General features: G+C 35.4%; 1 protein-coding gene across 7 annotated transcripts in view; it reads right to left on the minus strand.

The window, feature by feature from the left end:
* MEMO1 (mediator of cell motility 1) overlaps positions 1-23,153 on the minus strand; it is a 117,481-nt gene that overhangs the window by 9,447 nt on the left and 84,881 nt on the right. For all 7 annotated transcript variants that reach the window (XM_039250300.1, XM_039250299.1, XM_039250298.1 and 4 more), the window contains 2 exons: positions 11,096-11,238; positions 2,844-2,920 (listed from right to left, as the gene is read on the minus strand). In XM_039250300.1, coding sequence (XP_039106231.1) covers positions 2,844-2,920; positions 11,096-11,238 — 220 coding nt within the window. The remainder of the gene's footprint in view (positions 1-2,843; positions 2,921-11,095; positions 11,239-23,153) is intronic.

Below are 23,153 nucleotides of genomic sequence, written 5' to 3' on the forward strand. Positions count from 1 at the left end.
ATCCTTGATACTTTCTTCCCCAGCAAGTTCAAGGAATCTCCAAGTCCTATCATCAATCCGTCTCTTAAATATACTGAATATATCCACTCTGTCCCTCTCTTCCACCATGACCACCCCATCCACTATCTAAATTAGCATCTGTCACCTGGATTACCAAATTGGTCTACTGATTTCTCTTCTGACCTCCCTCCAGTCTACTTGCTACACAGCAGCTATATGAGCTATTCAAATACAATCTGATTTTATCACTTTCCTGTTTAATACCCTTTAAACAGTCAGCTCTAGATTCTCTAGCTTCATTTATCACCATTGCCCTGTCCAGTCATCTACTGATTCACTCAACAACTATGTATATTTAGTACCCAGTGAAAGGGTGATAAAAAGTGGACAAAGGTCCTGATCTCATGAAGCTTATAACCTAACAGGAGAGTATATCACCAAACAAATCAACAAATGATAAGTCACACAGTAATTAATATTGAGAAGAAAACTTAAGTAGGGTAGGGTCATAGAACAACAGTTTGCCATAGGGGCATAATGGAATATTGTGGGCACATTTTTGGGAGGTCCCAATAATTAGAAGATGCTACTGGTGGATTTACTGAGTGGGGTCCAGGGATGATGACTGTCCTCTAGTACAAGACAGTCCCCCCCACAAATTACTGTTCTCATCCCAAAGCACTCTGACATGTCCACACAGATGAAAATACCTATGTATAATTATTTATACCCTTAACCTTATTTTATATACATAAATACTAAGAAGTTTTGCAGTTTTAATACACAGTAGATTCACCAGGAATTTCCATATCATATAAAGTGAGGGAAGGCTCTATTTTGTTTAGGTTACAATTTTACTAAGAATTATTCACCACTGTGGAAAATCAAGTCACCTTGTAACATAGCTTAGTGATGTGAATCACTAATATAAAAGAGATGTTTAGGTTTGGATTGGTAGCTGTTATTTAATGATATAACGTGCAAGTATTTAACCACTTCATAATGTCTCCTAACATAGATGGCATCTGGGCACTTACATTATTAAAAATATACTAGTTTATCATAAACTATTTCCCTTTTTCATATTATAGTTAGGGTATTTGCTTAATTTAATTATGTATACAGGAAGCTTATATTCAATAATTCATCCACCTGAAAAATATTTATTGAGTACCTACAAATGGTCTACTCACGACCCTTAGCACTTTGGATATATTTTGGAGAACAAAATAAATATCCTAACAAAACTGTGGGAAGTAGAATATTTAGTCTGTTGAAAGAAAAAGTACAGCAGGGTAAGTGGATTGGTAATGCTCGATGTGTATGATGCAAAATTGAACAGGGCAGTCAGTGCGTCTCGTTGGGAAGGTGAAGCTGAGGAAAGCCACAGAGTGAGACAATTGAGTGAAAAAAGGGCAAAAGTCCTAAGCTAGGCACATGTATGTCATTAACATGGAACAATAAGGAGATCATGTGTCCTAAATATCTTACATCTCTACACTGTAATAGCTTCTAAATCTGTTCAATGACTACACAGTAAGTTCCATGAAGTGGGAGACAATGTTCTCTCTTCTTAACATCTTCAAAACTTCACACAGTACCAGACACACAGTAAACACCCATTACCACCTGCCACATGAAAAAAATAAATGACGACAGAATCAGAAAAGTTTTCTGAGGCAACTGAGCACTAAGACTCAGAAGAATAAGACCAGAAGGAGAAGCCAGAAAAGAATTAAAGACTGAAGTGACAACATTTTTATAAAGCCGAAAGAAAAGTCAGTAGATTAAAATCCAAACAAAATTCCAAAGGTAAAAGTATTTGGCCATAATTGGATCTAAGTAACACGACAGATGTAAATATGATAAAATCTAGGTAAAATAATATCTGCTAAGTAACTAAATTTGCATTCACTCCATTTTGCTTTTAATAAAATACACAAGATAATAGCCCACCTATAGTTTTAGATCCAGATCCTTTACTAAAATGTTTTATCTACTTTAGACTAAATATTCTTGTACTAAAACACATGCATAAAGCTTTTCAAACAGGGATAAAGTTGATTTCAACAGATCACAGATTTAAAGTCTGACAGAGTTTAAAGAAAATTTAGAGACTATCTACTCCAAGTCTCTCATCTTAGAGATGACAAATTGAGGACCAGGGAACTAAAATGATGTCAAAGGTCAGAGCAAATTAGTGATATATCTACTATACTTAATATTTTGTTCAAATTAATGATGTATCTGCTATATTTAATATTCTGTTTTAGATAAAAAAAGAAAAAACAAAATTATCGTATGACTTTTTAAATATGAAAACAAGTACTATGACTACCATGCTACTTCAAGGAAATGACAGTAGGATCAATGTCTACTGTAGTCTTGGGCCATGAAAGAATACAATCGAATTTTTAAATTCTATATATAAAACAACAAAATAAACACCATTTAAGAAAATCCAAATGGCTAAAAACTATAATTAAATAATAAGATGAACTAAGGATTCATTGTGGTTGTTTCTGCTTAAAAGTAAGTAATGGCATTAGTATCCTGTCATCCCTAAACCTGAAACACTCCCCCAAATAGCATCTAAAATCCATAGCTAATTATTCTTAGTCTCATTGATCAAATAAAAAATAAAGGAAATTTCAACTAATAGAAAAGGGATTATTTTTATAATCAATATTCATATGATGATAAACTATATTTTGCACATTTAGTTGAAGATAGGGAAAGAATTATTAGTCCACTGTATAATTCAACATATTAAGTCTTGAATCACTAAACTGAAATTAAAGAAAACACCTTAGAGCATTAAAACCCACACCTGAAAGACTTACCATTTTATCTAGATGTTCAATGGATCTATAAATCTCCCCCTGGGATTCATCATAGTAACTGTAACGGAACCTTTGACCTTGAAACAAATATCATGTACAAAATAAAATAGGGAAAAATTAGAAGCTAAAAAGAAAGCAAGCGCTTACCAAATAATTTCAGTTCTCATGGAAGGCAAAGCACAGCTTAAGCCTCTGAGAGAATCATTCCCAAGAGCCCTTGTACATAAAAATAAAAGGCATATTTGGGAAGGTAATAAAGAAGTGATATATCAACAGTGTTTTATGATGTTAAAAACTATTTCAAACTGTAGAAACTTCAAGTGACGAGCAATACAAAAGACTAAGGAAACAAAACAGCTTAAAAGTTAGAAGCAATGTTAAACATATTGTATCAGTCTGTAATGGAAGGTAAACCCAAAGAATATGATTCAAGGAAATTTGGTTTAAGGAAACTATCTCAATGTAACAAATCAATGGAAGCTTAGCTTTTTCTGGATAAGTACAAAGATTTGATCTCTATTACAGGAAAAAAAATCTGCAGGTCAGAGAGATACATGTGGCTTATGTGATTTTTATGACCTCAGTAAAAAAAATTATCTCATTTCTGCAAAACTCTCTACTTGAAAAAGGAGCAATGCAAGTGCCTTAAAATAGGAGGCACAAAAGGATAAATATAATAAATAGTCCTACTCTGGCCAAATCTCAGTAAGAGTACAAGCACAGAACATTCAGCATTTAGCTCTTCTCCAAGAAAGAGAGGGTAAAATGGAAGAAGCTTGAAAAGAAGACAGAAAACAAAAGGCTCAGGTAATAAATTTTGCTTCCTACCACAGTTATATAAAAACCAAAAGTTAAATATATTTATAACTAATTGTGGTTATGTTATTCCACTGATTATGTTGTATTTCAGATATATCCACACTTGTATTTATTTCTGTGATGTTTTCTAAGCACTCATTACTTTTAAATTTAGTATTTTTACAGATCTACCAGTGCATTTAAAAGGTATTAGAGTATACAAGTCATGCACACACTATGTGTCTTGTAGCTTCATTTTTACAGCAAAGTTCACATATACAACTATTATCCTCACACCCGAGAAGATGGTTTTCTTTGGCTGGATAATTATGATTTTTAAGTTTTCCATTTATCTTACTTAAAAAAGTCATCTTATAAATGATGAGCAATAGAAAATAATAAAACTCTTTTGATGCTCTTTTTTGGAAAAAAAACCACACATCATAGTTCTCAACACTTCCTTTACATGTTGATACTGGTCATCTTTGACGGTCATCCTTCTGTAATATACTGTATTTGCTTAACATCCACATTTTAACTTTTCACATACATTAATATGTACAATTATTCAATGTAGTAGTCCTTACATTCCCCCTCAAAAGAACTTCTAATAAATCAGTATTGCATCTTAAAATTCATGATATTCTAGAATCAGCAATAGGATCCTAAGACAATTACCTGCTTTCTGAATACAACAACCTCTTTTGTAAAACATTGAAGATTATTAAATGTTGCTGTAACTATGAGATCCATTACAGTCCTTGCACTAAAAAAAATTCTTATACGGTGACAATTCATCACTCAATGCCCCTATGATAAGTAATTCATCATACATAGTTTTGCTTTTCTTTACAGAATGTATGTACTTACTGCTACCTAATAATGAGAACTATATAACTGACCCTATCTTTCCTATTTGCCATGTGGCTACTGGAAGGCTCAAAGACAACTCTAAAGTCTGTCCCAATAACTTATTGATTCAATTCTTAAGTACTAAATTTCTACTTTTATTTCCAAGTTCTTTTGATAGAGTTGCCCCAAATCATTTGTGAAATGAATGAACAATTAAATGAATAATCTTAGACAAGAAACTTCTGACTCACTGTCAACTGTAGTAAGCAATCAAAATGAATATTCTTTGAACCTGAACTGCTTCAGGAAATAGCTGGTAGTCTTAGCTGTCAATGAACCTTGTGACTGGGACACAATTATCTAACCTGAAGATTGCTACCCTTCAGGTGCAGAGAAAATGGTTGTGATAACCATTTGCTACTGAAAAGTCTTTTCTGCTTATTTCCAAGTTCAGAGCTACCGTTTCAAATGACTGAAGCTGGTCAAACTTGCCTTAATCATAAGTGAAAAGTGTAACTATATTTGAAAAATGCTGCCTTGTTCATACTGACAGTTTTCAATGTAACCATCACTTAAAAGCTACTTCTGAAGGAAGAGAAAAATACAGAAAATGTTTCAAATGTTTTAAAATATTAAATCAACAAGTGATTTTAAAAGAATGACAAATTACACAGAAGATTGATGAGCAAATGTTTAACCTTTTGCTATCTACCTCTTGCTACTCTTTAGGTGGCTTCCCTGCATTTTGTAGCTGAAGAATTGAGTAAAGATATTTTATGAGCTCTAAGTAATATGTCAACTCAGTAGCTAAATCCATACTACATACAGCTACTACACTGAAAAAATATCTTACTTAAACAGCTCAAACTGTCTTCACAATAATTCTTAAAAATCGTACAAGCATTTAAAAATTACTTGAGTAATTCATTCTGGTCAATTTACATACAGAAAACATCTAATCTGAAGTAAATAGTTTCCATCATCCTAGCCTATATGTGTGTGTGGGTGTGGGTGGGTGTGCACATGCACATGCATGCACACACAACTTTAGCTACACACCTCTTGGAATTTGAATGCAAAAAAAAAATCTTTTGTATCTAATTATTAAAAAAGAAGTTTATCCAGATTTTATTTAGTGAGAAATAAGAGAAATGACAACACTAGCACAATACACTTTCATAAATGCACCTTTAATCAAATATTTATTGTTGATTTAAAATATATTATGATTTCATATAACTCATGAGCAGACATTTTGTTTTATAATACTTCTAACATTCAGTAAAGCTTATGCATCTAAACTGCATAAATACAGTTGCCTATGTACCTGGAGAACTGGACTTGTATATTTTTATAAGTATGAATAAAGCATATCACATAGTAAGAGAAAATTACTTACCTGAAACTTATCCTTTCAGAAGGTACACTGGGAAAATGGATTCTTTGAGCCCCTGTTTCAACTCCAAGTATGAGCTTTCTAGCTTTAAGAGCCATTGACACTGCCCCTAGGGGCAGCACAAGCTTTGGAACTCCCCTAGTGAGTATGTCAGTAGTTTCTTCAGGTGCCTTCCCTCAGTTCTTTTCAAATTCAAAAGATGAGAGGAAAAATAACCCAAGAAAAAAAATCCTGTAAAGCAGAAACCTTACTCTTTGAGGGAAGGAGGGTAGCTCATTTGTGAATCCATTCCAGAGCACGCTTTCTGAGAAAAAGAAATACAGGTAAGTAATTTTCCCATCTCCAAAGGTGACTGGTGATTAATGAGTGGATTCACAGAGTGTGGAGAGTAAGCTCCAGGGATGTCTGTTTAACACACAACAATCAACTAATGAGGACAAACATAACAATGAATGGTACAAGAACCAACACTACTTTTTAAGTACCTCAAAACAAAAAGTAAAAAAATATCAAATACCTCAACATTAAGCTATACACTGAATTGTAGAAATAAACGATGAGCTTAGAAAGTTGATCTATAAAGCTCCCAAAAGATTAGTCAACAAGACAGACTTTCAGACATACGTCCAGTAAAATCTGTACTGTTATACATTCACTTAATCACTTTATGTTTATGTGGTAAAACATTTTCAATTATTTGAGTTAACCTCACAACAACCTGTGAGATAGATTATTAGGCCATTCATTCTATACTAAGGACCTAAACTGGGGACGCTCATAATTGAAATCGTAAAAAACTATAGTCCTTACATTCTGAAGTCTTAGTTATAACGTAAAAAAAAGTATTAGCCTTCTCTCACACTCACAAAAAATAAAAAACTTAAATATGTCAAATTAGTATGCATGAAATTTGAAAAGACAAATATGAAAGCTTTGATAATATATATTTCAGAAATTAGCTAACTTATATTCAAACCAGTTTAAATATTTAGAAAATATTAATTCCCTAGTACCTAAGAGACTGATAACAGAAAGGAAAAAGAGCATGCTTGAATAATCGCTCATTAATATATATTAAACTAGAAATCTGAATAAAGAAATAAAATCATAAATACTTAAGGGAATGCCACTTTTAATAGGTGACACATACTTACAAAACAAGAAATTATGTAACCTTAGACAAATATAAGTTTATATGTAAAAATCCAAAATTACTGGAGTGTAGTAAACTTTATTCATATTTTAATAAAAAACTTTATCATTAACATTTACCAAGTAAATTTACTGAAGTTGATTTTCACTTAAAACCATCATAAAAGAAAAATTAAATAGAAGAATGAATCAACTTTTAAAAAATCAATTTCTGTTAGATCTAGTTTCATTTAGAAACTTCTTAGAAGTTAATTAAAAATTATGGTAATGAAAGCTTTCAGTAATCTAAATTTGAAAATATGAATTTCAGGGAGATCAGAAAAGTTCAAACATTAATAGTGTGTGTGTGTGTGTGTGTGTGTGTGTGTGTGTGTGTGTACGAAAAAACGAAGTTAGGAGAAGAGAATGAAAATTCTACCAATTAGAAAAACTAAAATAGGGCCTGTCAAAATTCTCTTATGGAGCCATCTTATAGGACACGAAACCTGATCAGAAAAAGTATGGGGACGATATTACCTAACCAGAGTAAAAATCAATTACTAGCAGCAAATGTCCTTCACTTATGCCACAATCCCAGGTAGCAGGAGGAAGGATTACAAAGAAAAGTGTCACCAGGAAACCATCACTCTGTTGGGCTGACTAATGAATTTCCATGTGGATTAGACTTAACTATAATATAAAAGTCGGGAATTGAAATGCTGAGGGTTTGTTGTGGGGGAAGGGATGGGATTCAAATGAAGGGACAGAAAGAAGGGGCATAATATAACCTAGCTCCCCACTCTCCCTAGACTTTTCCCAGCCTGAAAGAAAAGTTGAGAATATTTTAATCTTTCTACATTTTCTCTAATGCCTTTTTCAAGTCCACATAAAATTTAAATGGGATCTGAAAGATGGAACACCTTTAAAGCAAAGGACAATTTAAAAATAAAAATTCATTCTTGTAATGGACACTGGCTAACAAATAAAATCAACCAGGCAAAACCCTGCCAATTACATATAGGTCTCCCAACTGTCTCTATCACCAAATTTCCTGCTTTATTTTTAATGGAAGCTGGACATAATATAAACAATGTCTAGAAAGGAAACTTGTTGTCACTGCTAGGAATCTAATTCATCATTTAACAAAAAAAATTCCACTGTATGTATCTGAGTAATTTGTCAACTGCACCATAATCAATGGATTTTTCCTCAAAAATCATTTATTTAGAAATGTACAGTGTGCTGGCTTAACTCAATGAAAGTTTAAAGATCTCTGAGTATTTGAGGAACTGAATCCTTCCTATGAAATAAATGATTTAGAATTCAGTGTTACCACTGCTTTGATATAATAGAAGCAATCTATATAGTATCTTTACAAAACAAGAAAAAAAAAAGAAGAAAAAACCATGAAGAAATATTCTCACAAGAAAAAGCTAGATTTTTGAAATGGGAGTGCAGCATCCATTAATGTAGAAAAGATGACCAACGCCACCAGAGCATGAATTTGAGAAATATGAAAATTTCTAAGACATTTTAACCCATAACTAGCCCATGATTCATATTACTTCAATTAGGCATATAAACAGAAAATGAATCTTACTTTGTAAGAATGGCAGTTACTATTACTATTATAGAGGGAAACTACCAATTTTGAAAGAGCATCCATGCAATACCTTCCACCTATCACCAGACCTTCATCAAATTTCCGAATAAGAAATTAGTACAGTGCTTTTCATAAGTACAAAGTAAGCACTTAATGGGTATTATTAGTGATTATTAGTGACAGTCATACTAAAAAAAATAAACACTTGGAAAAGTTCTATTACTTAACCACCAAATGTAAATATAAATATGTTTTAGTCTCTGGAAAATTCTCATAACATCTACCAATCTTTGGGAATTTGGACTTCTTTTTTGTAATTATCACCAGGAAATCCTATCTTACAATTTAAATACCAAGATTTTCTAGAACACAGGAGATCAAACGGTCTCAATAATTTTCCAAAAACCAGGGTACAATATAAAACAAAATTCATCTTTCTCTCTCAATATAATATTTAAATATAGTAGTGGACTAGAGCTTATTTGTTTTAGCATTCATTAATGAGGTAAGAAAGGATGATTTTACAGAGAAAAGAAATATTAAAGCATTATACTGATTTTTTGTGTGGATTTATGCTGTGATTGCACATGGTACCAACCTAGAGGAGGAACTTCAATTCTGAAGAACAGTATCAGGAAAACTAATCACTTAAAACATAAAAGTAGAGTGATTCATAGGGCCCTTAAAAGTGAAGAGGGAGGGGTCACATGCTTTAAGAATTTTTAATTTCTGGGGTGCCTGGGTGGCTCAGTCCGTTAAGCGCCCAACTTCTTGCAGTTCATGGGTTTGAGCCCTGCATCAGAGTCTGTGACTCCCTCTCTCTGCCCCCACCCCTCTGCTCATGCTCTGCCTCTCTCTGTCTCTCAAAAAATAGATGACAAAAAAATTTTTAAAGAAGTTTTAATTTCTAAAACATACGGGATGCTTTATTACCAATGCAAATTCACAATACTAAGAAAAAGAGCCCTTTTTTCAATAATGATATTCCTTAGTTTTTAAGATCAGCTATGACTAAACTTCAGAATTTCCAAGAAAAGAACTCTTTGTAAGATCTAAGTAATATAATCCATAAAAACTAACCTGCCAAACGTAGCAAACTAGACAAAAGAACTGCCCTGAGAACCCCCTAGAGAGTTTTGGCAAGGTAGCACAGCCACCTGCATCCCCTAAACCTGGGCTTCACCATCTCAGCTCTACTGACATTTTGGGCAGGATAATTCTTTGACATGGAAGGCTGTCCTGTGTTCAGCACAATGTTTATTAATCAGCTTCTCTGGACTCCACTCAGTAGATGCCTAAAGCATCCGCACTTCCCACCCCCACCCCACTGCGATGGCCAAAAATGTCTCCAGACATTTGCAAAAAAAGCCCCCTTGGAGGACAATCAACCCAAGATGAGAAATCAGTGACTTAAACCCAAATATTTATCTATATCATTAGGGATGGTTCTCTTAAAATGAGATCTTAAAGCCACTCACAGAGCAAGGTTAAGAGAAAATAGCCTAACCAGGCCAGATAAATATTGTCAACTCTAGGAATCAATGCTTAAGACATACAAAGGCCAGGCCTCCCTACATCTCATTGAGGATGTTTTTCTGGTCATTCTAGTGTCCTATTTTAAAATTTATAGCCTTGTACCTTCTGTTTTCTTTATAATCAAAGAACTAACTGAAGGATGAATACATACTGGCATCATTTGGCCAATGAGAGATATCCTAAAAGGAACAGGATTCAGAAATAATTGAGAACAGCAATGGATAAAGGAGAGCAAATTGTATCCAAAGAAATCAGAAATCAAAAGTCAAAATTTACTAAAAGAAGCATCCGCAAATGTCTCACTTTCTTATGATCTATTCACTGTTAAGTTTCTTTACTCTTTTCATTCACAATAATAACAAAAATCACTTCAGAATCCTTACCCTTATAAACCATTACCAATGAAGACCACAGTGCTAATAGCCAACCTGTTAACACTCTTTGGAGGGTAGCTCTAAACTAATGGCAGAAATTAAGCACCAAAAGAAAAACAGAAAGAAAAAAAACACTAATTACAAAAAAAAGTAATGTAGTAAAGGACTGGCATAGCACAAAGTGCTCTTCTACCTTCTAAAAAAAGAACATTTGTTTTATCTACCAAAAAACTAACTTCAGAGATCTACCACACAAATCTACCTGGAAATAGGATTAAAAGATCTTTACACCCACTATTGAAAGTAGCTAATCAAGGATGCCCTCACAGTGTGAATCCAATTATACCAGTCGCCTTTGGAAATGTATCCATAATCCACTATCATAATCTGATCCTTTTTAAATGACCAAAAGACTTTTTTATTCACTTTTAAGTAATGTGGCTAAAAGTAAAACTCTCCAAGGAAAGTGGTAAGGAACTGAAAATCAGAGCTTACAGTGAAAAGATACCATTAAGCACAGGTATATAATATCTACCATGATATATTAACATCTAGAACTTACCCCAATGGCAGAAATCAGAAGAAACCACAAAGAGATTACTAGGATCCGCTAGATATTTACTGAAGAGTTTTCCGAATTCCTGTTCTTTTGACTCACTCAGAGCTCCAACCAGTACAGGAATAATGGTAAACTCATCCTTATGGCTTAAAGAAAACAGAAAAAAAAAGTCATTTAAGAAGTATAAGAATAAAAATCATTTTCCAATGTGTTGGCACTAAAAGTGGAACATTTATTAATTGTGGTAAGGATAATATACATATTATTGAACTTTTTAATCTGTAAATAAAATGTTTAAAGAATACCATTTAAAAATGAGATAAAGATACTAAAAATATCTATTTAAATTACAGAAATATACAATATTCTTTAGGTAAACAAAACTACTTTCCTACTAGGCATAATATCCTTGAAAATAAAAATAAGCCCATCAGACCATCACCAAGTCAAGTCTTTTCAACTACCAACCAAAGCTACAATCATCTGCCTAATCCTTCCACAATTTTAAAAGAGCATTAAACTCTTCCTCAATATTTTAATCCTATCCTATTATAAATACCATCACTTCTGGCACTTCTAACAACCTGTCAAATGAGACCTACAGAACCTACTCTTGGCTCCCATAAGATATACCAACTGCACCTTATACTAATAAACAGATACAGGACAGTCTGAAGATACAACTCAAAATTCACTGGTCTCTAGGGTGGACACAGAATTCAAGGAAGTAGGTATTAATTTCTAGCAGCAAGAAAAAGATACCACACCCACCCAGAATGCTTATGATATATTCACAAGTCCCTTTTTCACTCTACAGATTGACAGCTTTATGGAAAAGGAACAGAGCAGATTAATAAAGAGTAACTATGATGGGCTATAGAAACAGACGTTTATACAAAATCTTTAAAAATTTTCATTGTAGTGAAATTTTACTTACATATATTCAATATTATTTATATTCTAAATGATCCCAGATTAGAATTTTAGAAGCGTGAATCATGTTTGTCTGACTTGTTCTGAATAGGACTTTAAAAAAGAAAATCACCATTATATTAATGTTTTTTACTATGATAATCTGACACTTAACTGATGTAGGACAAACAGAATTCATAAAAGGGTTTTTAAAAATACAAAATTTAAATTTATTCCCAAAATAAGTGTTAGCCCAGCTTCATAAAGCTAAATTCAGGGCACCCAAGCGCCTCCCCCATAAAGGCCCCCTTACCCTTGTCAATTGCGAAATAAACAGATCATACAGATCTCCAATCCCTCTGCAATGCAGGGGCTTCTTGGGCAGAATCTGCATCTATGGAGTAAGAAAAAAAGAGGAAGCTGGCAGAGGAAGCTGCCATGGAATATCTCTTTCTCTGATTCTGTTACCAGTTTGCTTTACAACTGCAGAAATGAACGGGGGCTCTTCAATAAGCTAAGAATGATTATCATTTGAAAGAAAAGAATTTGAGCTCTAGTAAAATTTCAAGAAGACTGTTATGAACTGTTCTAACTTCAAGTGCTATCTATATAAATTTTAAAAAACTAAGATCATCAAAGAGTCTGTAAGTAATTATGACATGGTAGGGATGGAGTTATATAAGAGAATAAAAAAACAAGAAGTCAGAAGAAATAGGTTCAAGTACCATCTCCATCACATAATAAAAGTTGAGAGTAGGTAAATCATTAACCTAAAAATAGATTTCCTTATCTGTAAAATTATCATAATTACAGTATTTTCTAAAACCATCAGGAAGTGAGTAATGCTATAGGGAAAGTATTTTATCAACAACAGTTGGCCCACTCTGAAGAAATAATATATGTCTACTATTCCACAGAGCCATTCAGTTAACCTCAGTCTCCACTTGCAAGTCTAAAAGACTCAAACTACTTAGAAATCTAAGCTTTGAATCAAGATTCATCCACCTACTTCTTCATCATTTCTCTTTAAAAAAATTACTTGTTGTCCTATATTCTCACAAAGCATGAATTAGAGAAAAAAGTATTTGGCTTTGAAATGTAATATTCCTAGGTTCTAGAATACAAGTTGTCAAGCTGGTCTTTTCCAGAAAAGGAGTACAAAATCTTGCCCTTAGAAAACAATGATAAAACTCAAAAATAACCATTTTGTGCTCTAAAAATTAAACAGAGGCAAAAACACAAGGAGAAAAGTTTATCTGCATAAAATAACGGACATTCTTGGGAAGAACAGGGGAAGTCTGACATCTTACCAGGAGCTGCCTCCATCCCCCTGACCCACTCCACTAACATGGTAGAGGCTGGCTGTGAAAACCAGCAGCTTCACTGCTGAAGGGGGCTGACTTTGAGTTGGAGTAGAGAACAGAAAACTCATACCCAGCAGGAAAGAGAAAAGCCCACAGCTCTTGTAGCCTAAGATTATGGAACCACTTGAGGCAACCCACAAACCTGAAGACTAGAAATTTAACACAGAGATTCTGGAGAGAGCCACAAAGGGACCTGATAAATTCACTTATCCTGAGGAGAGGATGGATGTTCTCCACATAACCCCATCTGACTAGAAGGCAGCAAGCACAAATGTGCAGGGGAGACCCCTAAGGTCCCTAGGGGAGCCAGCTAATTAGGAGGTTAAGAGCATATCCAAGGCAAATTAGAGACATGAGAAAAACCAACATCTCACATATCCCAGGCTGACTGGAAATCTGCACGTATACACAGGGAGACCAGAGAAGACCCAATAGAAAGTAAAGGAGGCAAGCTAGAAGACGGCCCAAATTTGAATAGGCTTCCCAAAATATACACAATCAGCCAGCAGAGGACGAAAGCTTTCTGGCTCAAGGTGTTCAATTACCACCTCCAACCAATCATTACCTAAGCACTAAGTAATGTAGACACAGAGATGAACTCTAAAAAGCCAAAGTTTATAAGAATTTTTATTTTTTAATGTTTATTTATTTTTGAGAGAGAGACAGAGAGACAGAGACAGAGACAGAGTGGGGTCAGGGGAGGGGCAGAGAGAGAAAGAGAGAGGGAGACACAGGTTTGGAAGCAGGCTCCAGGCTCTGAGATGTCAGCACAGAGCCCAACACAAGGCTTGAAACCCCAAGCCTTCGAGCTGTGAGATCATGACCTGAGCCCAAGTCGGCAGCCCAAAGTTTATAAGAATTTTTTAAAATTTGAGGAGATACATCAGTAGCCACACTGATTTTGTAAAAGACTGATTCCACAGATAAAGCCAACCAAGTTACTTAAAAAAAAAAAAAAGTGAATGAATGAATGAATGAAACAACTACCATGGGGGAGGAGAAGGGGGAAAATAGTAGGGGAGAGGGAGAGAGGCAAACCATGAGAGACTCTTGAATGCTGAGAACAAACTGAGGACTGATGGATGTGGGGGGAAGGGGGGAGATGGGCATGGAGGGGGGCACTTGTGGGGATGAGCACTGGGTGTTATATGGAAACCAGCTTGACAATAAACTATTTGTAAAATAAATAAATAAATAAAATAAAATAATCAAATGGAGGGGAGCCTGGGTGGCTCAGTGGGTTAAGTGTCCAACTTCAGCTCAGGTCATGATCTCAACAGCTTGAAGGCTCATGGGTTCAAGCGCTGGGCCCTGTGTTGACAGCTCAGGGCCTAGAACCTGCTTCAGATTCTGTGTCTCCCTCTCTCTCTGTCCCTCCCCTGCTTGCTCGCTCTCTCTGTCTCTCTCTCTCAAAAATAAATAAACATTAAAAAATTTTTAAATAAACCCCAAACACAAATAATCCATGGGCTAAAGACATGAACAGACACTTCTCCAAAGAAGACATCCAGATGGCCAACAGACACATGAAACGACACTCAACATCACTCACGATCAGGGAAATACAAATCAAGACCACAATGAGATACCACCTCACACCCGTCAGAATGGCTAACATGGCTAACAATTCAGGCAACAACAGACGCTGGCGAGGATGTGGAGAAAGAGGATCTCTTCTGCAGTGCAGGTGGGAATGCAAACTGGTGAACCCACTCTGGAAAACAGTATGGAGGTTCCTCAAAAACTAGAACTACCCTATGACCCAGCAATTGCACTACTAGGTATTTATCCAAGAGATAAAGGTGTGCTGTTTCGAAGGGGCACATGCACCCCAATTTTTATAGCAGCACTATCAACAATAGATGAAGTATGGAAAGAGCCCAGCTGTCCATTGACATGGATAAAGAAGATGTGGTGTCTATATATAATGGAGTATTACTCGGTGATCAAAAAGAATGAAATCTTGCCATTTGCAACTACGTGGATGGAACTATTTAATAGTTAATATTAATAGATAATAAGCGCTTAGTATTATGCTAAGTGAAATTAGCCAGAGAAAGACAAATATCAAGACTTCACTCATATGAGGACTTTTAAGACAGAAACAGATGAACGAAGGGGGAAAGGAAGCAAAAATAATACAAAAACAGGGAGGGGGACAAAAACATAAGAGATTCAAATATGGAGAACAAACAGAGGGTTACTGGAGGGGTTGTGGGAGGGGGAAGGGGCTAAATGGGTAAGGGGCATTAAGGAATCTACTTCTGAAATCATTGTTGCACTATATGCTAACTAACTTGGATATAAATTTTAAAAATAAATTAAATTAAAATATTTGCAAATAAAATGTAAATAAAAGAATCAAATGGAAATTTTAGAGTTGAAAAGTACAACAAATGAAATTAAAATTGATGAGATGGCCTAAAAAGCAGATTCAATATTACATAAAGAATCAGTGAAATTAAAGATGAGATAAATTATTGAACCTGTAGAGAAAAAGATTGAAGAAAAATGAACAGAGCATTGGAGACTTGTAGACAGTATCAACCATACTAGATGAATACAATGAGAGTCCCAAAAAAGATACAGTAAAAGTATTAGAAGGGATAATGACTAAAAACTCTCCAAATTTCATGAAAAACATTAATCTACAGTTCCAAGAGACTCAACAACCCAAAATAGGAGAAGCACAAAGAGACCCCCATTTAGACACAAAGACCAAAGACAAGGAGAACATCTTAAAATCAGCAAAAGGGAAATGACTCATTACTTAGCAGGATAGTGTTTTCAACCATCAATACTAGAATAACTGCATATCCATATGAAAAAAAAAGTGGACTTAAACCTTTACACCTCATACCATATACAAAAATTAACTCAAACTGGGTAATAGACACAACTATTAAGAGCTAAAATAATAGCACTTCTGGAACAGGGGTAGCAACAATCTTTTCAAAGGGGCCATCAAGTAAATATTTCAGATTTTCTGGGCCATACAATCTCCGTAGCTGCCTAAATGTCACTGTAAAGAGAAAGCAGCCACATATGTAAATGAGTGGGTATGAATGGCTATATTCCAATAAAACATTTACAATAATAAGTGGTCTGCAGGCTAGAGTTTGCTGATTCCTGTTCAAGAAGAGAAAAATCTCTGTGACTCTGAGTTAGACAAAGATTTTTCTTTCTTTTTTTTTTTTTCTAGACAGAGAGAGAACAAATGGGAGAAAGGGGGAAAGGGAGAGAGGGAGGGAAAGGAAGAGAAAGAAAGAGAGAGAGAAGAGAGGGAGGGAGGGGGAGACAGAGAGAGAGAGAATGAATGAATCCCATGCAGGCTCCATGCTCAGCACAAAGCCCAAGTCAGGAATCGATTCCACAACCCTGGGATCATAACCTGAGCCGAAATCAAGTTAGATGCTTAACTGACTGAGCCACCCAGATGCCCCTAGAAAAAGATTTCTTAAATATGATACCAAAAGCAAAATCCACACAAGAAAAAAATGATAAAATGATTTCATCAAAACCCTTTGCTCTTCAATAGAGTCAAATAATCTGTATCTAGAATATATAAAATCTCTCACAATTCAGTAAGAAGACAAAACATCAAATTAAAACTAGGGAAAATATGTGTACAGACATTTCATAAAAGAAAACATAAAAATGACTAATAACCACACTGAAAACTTGCTCAATATCATGAGTCACTGGAAATATGCAAATTAACACCAAATGAGGTTACACTACACATTTATCAGAATGGTTGTAATCAAAAGATTGACAATAACAGATATTGGCCAGTATGGGGAGAAACTAGAAACTTCATGCATTGCTGCTGGCATAAAAATGGTGCTGTCACTTTGGAAAATAGTTTGGCAGTGTGAGAGTTAAAACATAGATTTATATGACCCAGCCATATCATTCCTAAGAACCTATTCAAGAGAAATGAAAACATATGTTCACATAAAAACTTGTGAGATATATTATTTATAGCATTATTCCTAATAGCCCAAAATGGAATTAATCTAAGTGTGCATCAACTAGTGAATGCATAAAATATCATGGATTCATATAATGTAATAATTATCTGGCAATAAAAAGGAATGAACTATTGATACATGGTACAAGATGGATGAACCTGAAAAACAGTATGCTAAGTGAAAAAGATAGCTACAAAAGATATTTTGTATGATTCCATTTATATGAAATTTCTAGAAAATGCAAATTTCTATAGAGACAAAAAGCAGATAAATGGTTGTAGAAGATTGGGAGTAGGAGCCAGAACTGTCCTCAAATGGACACAATTTCATTTTTGTGCAGTACAAATATTCTAAAACTAGACTGTGAGAATGACTACCCAACTCTATAAGTTTACTAAAAACCATTGAGTTGTACTCTGTGAATTTTATAGGATGTAAATCATATTTTAATAAATCTATTAAAAGAGAAAGAAAGAAAACCCATCTTTGCCACTTGCAGGCTGTGCTACCTGCAGTAGGTTACCTAAAACTACCCTAAGCCTCAATTTTGCATCAATAAAAAGAGTTGATAATACTTATCTTAACTTGTAAGCACTTAAGTAACATAGAGGAAAGTTTTATCCCTTCTTTCTCTATCCTATGTCTTAAACCATGCTGCAGAAAATTAATATAACCAAGATGTGTAACAGACTAAAAGAAACTGAAACCCCAGAACCAAGAGAGGAGCACTCACTTTACAAAGAAACAATATTATTATAACCACCGATATTCTTAAAGGCACAGAGCACTAAAAATCTATATCCTAATATTTGAGGGCCTTGAATGGAGCCACAGTCAGAAAGAAAAGTAAAATTTTAAGATCAAATACAAACCTAAGCTATAAGGAGGGTTAGAATTTCATTTAAAATAGTGAGTCAGAAATTTATGGCAGGCTGGAATTGGGAAAAGAGGAATGGGAATTTTGCAGGAGACTTAACAAACGTAGCAGGTCTGTTGCTGCAACCTTTAGAAGGGGCTGCTTGTAAGACTTGGCCCTTGGCTTTTACAATGTTCCCTATGGTGATTAAGGCTGCTTTACCACTTGGGACACTGTACCATCTTGCCCAGATTGTAAACAAAATGATAAAGGCAAACACTTACTTTCCTTCTGAGAGTCTAGAATTTCAGTAGCTGGAGCTAGTTACGCAGGCAGAGGGTCCCTACATGACCAGTCCCCAAGCAAAATTCTGGATTTTGAATCTGAGAGCAGGCTTCTCTGGCCAGAAACACTACACACATGTTAAACTGCTGGAAGAAGCATGTTCTATTTAGCCTATGCTGTGAGAAGGAGAATGTTGGAAGCATACACCTGGATTCCTCTAGATCCTGCCTGATGTGTCTTTCCTCCCTGCTAGTCCTGTTATATATCATATCTTTTCCAATAAACCATAACCATGAATAAACTGTGAGTCCTTCTAATGAGTCTTCAAATGTGAGACTGGTAGGAGAACCCTTGAAATTGTGTTCAAGGAAAAGTGGCATAAAGGAATCATAACTGCAGAGTTTTAGGAAGCCTTATAAAAAATGATTTCTCTCATCTTTTCTTCCTGATCAAATTCACCTTCAAACCACAGAGACATGCATACAGACTTTGTACAGAATACTATGACTCACTATAAGAAAGAACAAACTAAAAAGATCCAGAAAACATCAAGCAGGACCACAGATGAAGAGAGGAAAAAGGAATAAGCAAGCTAGCTGCCAATGACAACTAAAATAAACATTTAAGTCATTAAAATCTTTGCTGTATCATCAGTTAAGTGACTCTAACCAGATTATGAAAATAAGTTTCAAATGTTTCATAGTTTTTTTTTTTTTTTTCCCAAATAGTTTATTGTCAGGCTGGTTTCCACATAACACCCAGTGCTCATCCCCACAAGTGCCCTTCTCCATGCCCATCCCCCCTCCCCCCCACACACCCATGAGTCCTCAGTTTGTTCTCAGCATTCAAGAGTCTCTCATGGTTTGCCTCGCTCCCTTTCCCCCAACATTTCCCCCCTTCTTCTCCCCCATGGTCCTCCATTAAGTTCCTCCTAATCCTCCTATACGTGCAAACATATGATATTTGTCCTTTTCTGCCTGACTTCTTTCGCTCAGCATAACACCCTCAAGGTCCATCCATATTGCTACACATGGCCAGATTTCATTCTTTCTCATTGCCATGTAGTATTCCATGGTATAGATAAACCACATCTTCTTGATCCATTCGTCCGTTGATGGACACTTAGGCTCTTTCCATGTTTTGGCTATTGTTGAGAGTGCTGCTGTGAACATTGGGGTCCATGTGCCCCTATGCATCAGCACTCCTGTATCCCTTGAATAAATTCCTAGCACTGCTGTTGCTGGGTCACAGGAGAGTTCTACTGTTAATTTTTTGAGGAACCTCCACACTGTTTCTTAACTTCCATTTGTGTAAGACTACTAAGAAAAAAGGTTTTTTACAAGGGCAGGAGTATTTTAGGTACTACTCAACCATCTGAAGCAAAATAATCCTATCATAAATTGGCCAAGTTTGCTGTCCAAATTATAGAGAAATTTCACTATTTTATTAGGAACAAGCCAACATTTCCATTCCCTACATTCTCTTAAACTGACACCTATTTCTAATTTTACTATATCTGATAATGGTATACAATTAGGCGTTTCACTTTTGCACTCTTAAAATCACTTTACTCCTCCAGACAGAATCATTTACCAAGCTCTAAGATTCTAACTTTCAAACGTCTCCCATCATCTGCTCAGTTCGCTACCCCATTCATCACTACCTTAGTTCAAAGTCCCATGACTTCTTTACTAAACTATTTCTTTCAATCTTTTCCAACTCTAATCCATCCTTCACCATCACACTATCAACGAATAGTATTCGGGGCTCTTGGTTGGCTCAGTTGATACAGCCTGCAGACTCCTGATCTCAGGGTCAAGAGTTCAAGCCCCACGCTGGGCATGGAGCCTACCTTAAAAAAAAGAAAAGAAAAGGAGTGATATTCTTATGATTTCAAGTTCTAACCATGTCCTCCTTCCTTTGCTGATTAACGTTTACTAGCTCTATACTAATTATGGAATAAAACACAATTATCTGAAAGTGACATTCAATGACATCTATAAGATGGTCCCAACCTACTGTTCCAACTTCCTAATCTTGCCCCTTACTCCATGTCTCTACAGGTCACTCACCCAAATGCACACACATGTTAAAAGCTGGATAAGGTAGGGGCGCCTGGGTGGCTTCGTCGGTTAAGCGTCCGACTTTTGCTTAGGTCATGATCTCGCGGTTCGTGGGTTCGAGCCCCGTGTCGGACTCTGTGCTGACTGCCAGCTCAGAGCCTGGAGCCTATTTCAGAGTCTGTGTCTCCCTCTCTCTCTGACCCTCCCCTGCTCGGGCTGTCTCTCTCTGTCTCTCCTAGAAAAAAATAAAAATATTAAAAAAAAAAAGTTGGATAAGGTATAAGATAACAGGAAGTGGCAGGACGAATAGCCAACTAAAAACATTCGTACATATATGAAAATGTTTTCTAACTTTGCAGGCCAAACAAAAGACATCTATAGACATACCTCAGTTACTAGGCGAGCCTTTTACAACTTCATTAGGCCAAGGCAGGTAGCTCTCTATTCTTAAGCCCTGGTTTTTCCTACTCCTCTACTTTGTATTTACAGAACTCCCTTACCCACAGAAACCTTCTGCCCAATTCTGAGAAAATTATACCCATCTTCAAAGTCTACTCAAATGCAATCTCTGCCATGAAGCAACCTGCATGCTCCCCTAACTTTATCTCCTTGCTCCCAAATCCCCTTTTTCTGATCCCATAAATTCTTCAACTGCACTTAATACAGTTTGAATTATATTACATTTATTTATATACATTTTTTAACTTTCTTATCAGGCTATAAGCTGAGAAAATACACAAAGTTTGCTTATTTGTCTATTCACCATCATTCTTTCCACACAGATTAGTAGAGCTAGGTAGCTCTATAACATTTGAAAAAAGCATATTAAACAAAATTTTTTATCTTGAGAGTGGAAATGTCTTAAGCCATCTTAAAACCAATCAAATTTTTATACAAATTAATTAATAAAACTTAAGGGAGGATAATTACCATTTGGGGGTCAAAATGAGTTTTGTTTACTAGCCTACATAATTACTCTGCCTATATAAAATATATGATTCTTAATTTGTGATTTAAAGAAACATCATAAAAGGAGTTTCTCATGTATTCCTGAGGTGGTGATAAAGAAGTCCTTTTTTCAACCCAAACAGCAAGTACTAGAGAATACAATCAGAGCTATAAACTGTTAAAAAGCTGTTCAGAAAAAGGGAAAATGATAGAGCTTAGAAACTCAGATACACATCAAGAAAGTGATAAAATAACATCTTTAGTTTCCTTCATTTTATTTTTCTTATTCTTTTTTTAAGTTTATTTGCTTATTTTTGAGAGAGAGAGAGACAGAGTCAGAGAGTAAGAGAGAGAGAGAAAGCACACATGAGCAGGGGAGGGGCAGAGAGAGAGAGGAAGAGAGAGAATCCCAAGCAGTCTCCACACTGTCAGTACAGAGCCCTCTATGCTGGGCTCAATCTCACCACTATGAGATCATGACCTGACCTGAAACCAAGAGTCCGACGCTTAACCCAATGAGCTGCCAAGGTGACCCTAGTTTCCTTATTCTTAACTGATCCAAGAGATAACAACTTCTTTAAAAATTAATAGCAGCAATATGTTGTAATTATAGCATACAAATGACTGCAATGTTACAAGGAACTAGAAGGACAAACAGGAAATACTGTTATAAGATACTTATACTACCTATGAAACAGTATTGTGTTATTTTAAACTGCACTTGGATTCATTACAAATGCATGTGGCAAACTTTAGAGCACCCACCAAAGGTTTAAAAAAAAAAAGTACTATAACTGATATGCTGAGATGGAAAAAAAATTGAAGTACATGAAATGCTCAATTAAAACCACAGAAGGCAGAACAATAACAGAAAACAAAACAGAATAAAAAACAAGGGCAATAAGTGTATAGCAGTAACACAAGTATATCAATAATCCTTTAATAGGCAAATGGATAAATTGTGATACATTCATAAAATAGAGTATTCTTCAGCAATAGAAAGAAATAAGCTATCAAGCAAAAAAAAAACAAAAAAACAAAAACAAAAACAAAACAAAGACAAAGACATGGAGGAATCTTGAAAGTATATTATTAAAGAAACCAACCTGAAAAGGCTGCATATAGTGTGATTCCAATTATATGACATTCCAAAAACTGTATGACTCTATACTATGGAGATAGTAAAAGGTAAATGGTTATCAGGATACGGCTGCAGGGACAGAAGGGGAGGAGGATGAACAGGCAGAGTACAGGGGGCTTTTAGGCCAGTGAAATGATCCTGCATGGTACTATAATGGTAGATAACATGACATTAGGTATTTGGTAAAACCTATACACTATGTAACACCAAAAGGGAACCCTAATTAAATTGGACTTAGTTATTAATAATGTAAAATCAGTATTTCTTCATCAACTATAACAAATGTACCACACTAATGCAAGATGTTAAGAACAGACAACACAGTTAATAGTATTTAATACCAAACCAAGCCATCTGAATAGAAGTGTTCTCATTCGGGGCGCCTGGGTGGCTTAGTCGGTTGAGCGTCCGACTTTCGCTTAGGTCATGATCTCGCGGTTCGTGGGTTCGAGCCCCGCGTCGGGCTCTGTGCTGACTGCCAGTTCAGAGCCTGGAGCCTGTTTCAGTCTGTGACTCCC

This window comes from Hyaena hyaena, unplaced genomic scaffold (genome assembly GCF_003009895.1).
Source record: "Hyaena hyaena isolate Hyena2069 unplaced genomic scaffold, ASM300989v1 scaffold_362, whole genome shotgun sequence".
In the NCBI taxonomy this organism is placed as follows: Eukaryota; Metazoa; Chordata; class Mammalia; order Carnivora; family Hyaenidae; genus Hyaena; species Hyaena hyaena.